The following is a 2,057-nucleotide window of genomic DNA, read 5'->3' on the forward strand; positions in this document are numbered from 1 at the left end:
GGCAGAGGGCGAGCCGCCCCCCAACCCCGAGCGGCAGCCCGCAGCCCCCCAGGATGCAGTTGACACAGGTAACACCCCCAGTGATGCCGGCCGTGGCAGGACAGTGAAGAGCCTGGCAGCTGCGCTGGAGGGAACACCAGATGCAAGTCCATCCAAGCCCCTCCTAGCCCCAAAACCACTGCACCTGACTCAGGACTGCCTCCCCCGGGCAGATGTGGGTGAGGAGTCCCACAATGGCGGTGACACCAGCAGTGCCACGCTTCCCGATGGCAGCAGGGACCCCTTTGAGAGCGGCAAGCCACGGAGACGGACAGTGAGCGAGCCCAGCGCTCCTATGACAGAGGTGCCTGTGCAGGGTGAGCGGGAGGATGCCTGCTCGGACACAGAGGAGGAGGCCAAGCCGGGGGTGTCCTCTTCATCGTCCCAGAACAGCTCCAGTGAGTGCATCCCCTTTGCAGAAGAAGGCAATTTAACCATCAAACAGCGGCCAAAGCCCAGTGGGCATCCCAAGGCCGACACGGCCGTGCTGGACACAGAGCCTGGTTCCCAGCCAGCAGAGCCCCAGGGGAAGGAGCCAGCAGCCCCCACTGTGACCAAGGAGCCACCCGTGCTGGAGTTCAACCTCACTGAGTCGGACACGGTGAAGCGCCGGCCGCGCTTCAGGGAGCGGGAGCCGCTGCAGGCAGTGCTGAAGGCGTTCAGCATGGCAGGGCAGGCGGAAGCGGGGGGCACCCCCACACCCCAGTATGCCCAGGCCCAAGCTGTGAGCATAGCGGGCCCCCCGGCACCGGCAGCACGGCCCGCGCCAGCTGGGGATGCCTTTGATGATGATAGTGTGGAGTTCAGGATTGCTGAGATAGAGAAAAGCATCTTGTCGCTGGAGAAAGGGATGAAGAAGGCCCCGAGCCCCACCAAAACCCCCAGCCCCACAGAGCTGGTCGGCACGGCCGTGGTGAGGACACCCACTCCAGGTATGGGGGTTTGTGGAGCTGTCTCCAAGGTGGTGATGGTAGGGCTCCCTCCCATGTCGGCATGAGTGGTGAGGAGGACCTGTGTCACCACCTACCATGAGTCCCCTTCCTTTGCTGCTGTCCCTGCCAAGCACACCTCCGTGGCATCCACTAAGCTCGTCTTCTCTGGACCCAAGACCATCTACCAGCAGGTCCTGCAGCCCTCCCGCCACACTGTTGCTCCCTGGGCGGCCACCGAGGCGGTGCCGGATGTGATCGGGTCCCTGCCCACTCCCGGCTCACTGACGCTGGAAACGGGCAGCAAAGTGTCAGCAAAGCCTTTGGCAGCTGCCCCAGGGGCCACCCTGGCCCAGCAGCGGCTGGAGCAGACCAACTCCAGCCTGGCTGCCACACTGCAGGCAGCAGAGAAGAAGATCACAGTGGAGGAGGCAGAAAGGTGAGGGAAATGCTGGAGCTGGGCCCCTTGAGGGGGGTTGGGAAGGGGCAGGGTTGGGCAGGAGAAGGGCTGTGCATGGGCACGTCATGCCTGCACCACACAGGTCACATGTGCTCAAGCCCAGCTCTGTGTTGAGTTCTTGCTGCTGGGTTGGATCCAGCCTCGCCAAACCTTCCCCATCACCACCTGCAGCCTTTGGGCAGTGCTTTGACTCTCTCCCTTTCCTCCCCAGCCACCCTGGGACTGCGCACTCAGCCAAGAACATCTTGGAAGACATCAGCAACATGTTCGACGACCTGGCCGACCAGCTGGATGCAATGCTGGACTGAGGCTTGCTCCCTCCTTCCCCTCCCTGCCTCTGGCTGCTCCACCAGTGCCCCTCGCGATGGGGAAGAGAGAATCTGGCACCAAGTGGTGCCTGCAGGTCTCTCCAGCCACCTCCCTCCCCGCACTTTGCACTACGGCTGGGAACACAGCTGCCCTCCTTGCCCACCCCTGGCTCTTGTGTCACACGTGCCAGCGTGGCCTTGGGCTGGTTTCTGAGGGGGTCAGGCATTTCCCACCAGACTGGCAGCAGGAGGAGAGCCCAGAGGGGCTGCACATGCAGAGCTGGAGGCCACGGAGAAGCCCTCGTACCCTTGCACAGAGCT

At 63.5% G+C, this 2,057-nt stretch overlaps 1 protein-coding gene across 1 annotated transcript in view; it reads left to right on the forward strand.

The window, feature by feature from the left end:
* The window catches only part of CASKIN2 (CASK interacting protein 2), a 28,972-nt gene extending 26,921 nt beyond the window's left edge, over nucleotides 1–2,051 (forward strand). Inside the window, exons 19-21 of the mRNA XM_017743182.1 lie at nucleotides 6–971; nucleotides 1,089–1,407; nucleotides 1,640–2,051. Of these exons, the coding sequence (XP_017598671.1) occupies nucleotides 6–971; nucleotides 1,089–1,407; nucleotides 1,640–1,736 (1,382 nt within the window). The 3' untranslated portion in view covers nucleotides 1,737–2,051. The remainder of the gene's footprint in view (nucleotides 1–5; nucleotides 972–1,088; nucleotides 1,408–1,639) is intronic.
* The last annotated feature ends 6 nt before the right edge of the window (nucleotides 2,052–2,057 follow it).

Source organism: Corvus brachyrhynchos, unplaced genomic scaffold (assembly GCF_000691975.1).
Source record: "Corvus brachyrhynchos isolate BGI_N302 unplaced genomic scaffold, ASM69197v1 scaffold148, whole genome shotgun sequence".
NCBI classification, from domain to species: Eukaryota; Metazoa; Chordata; class Aves; order Passeriformes; family Corvidae; genus Corvus; species Corvus brachyrhynchos.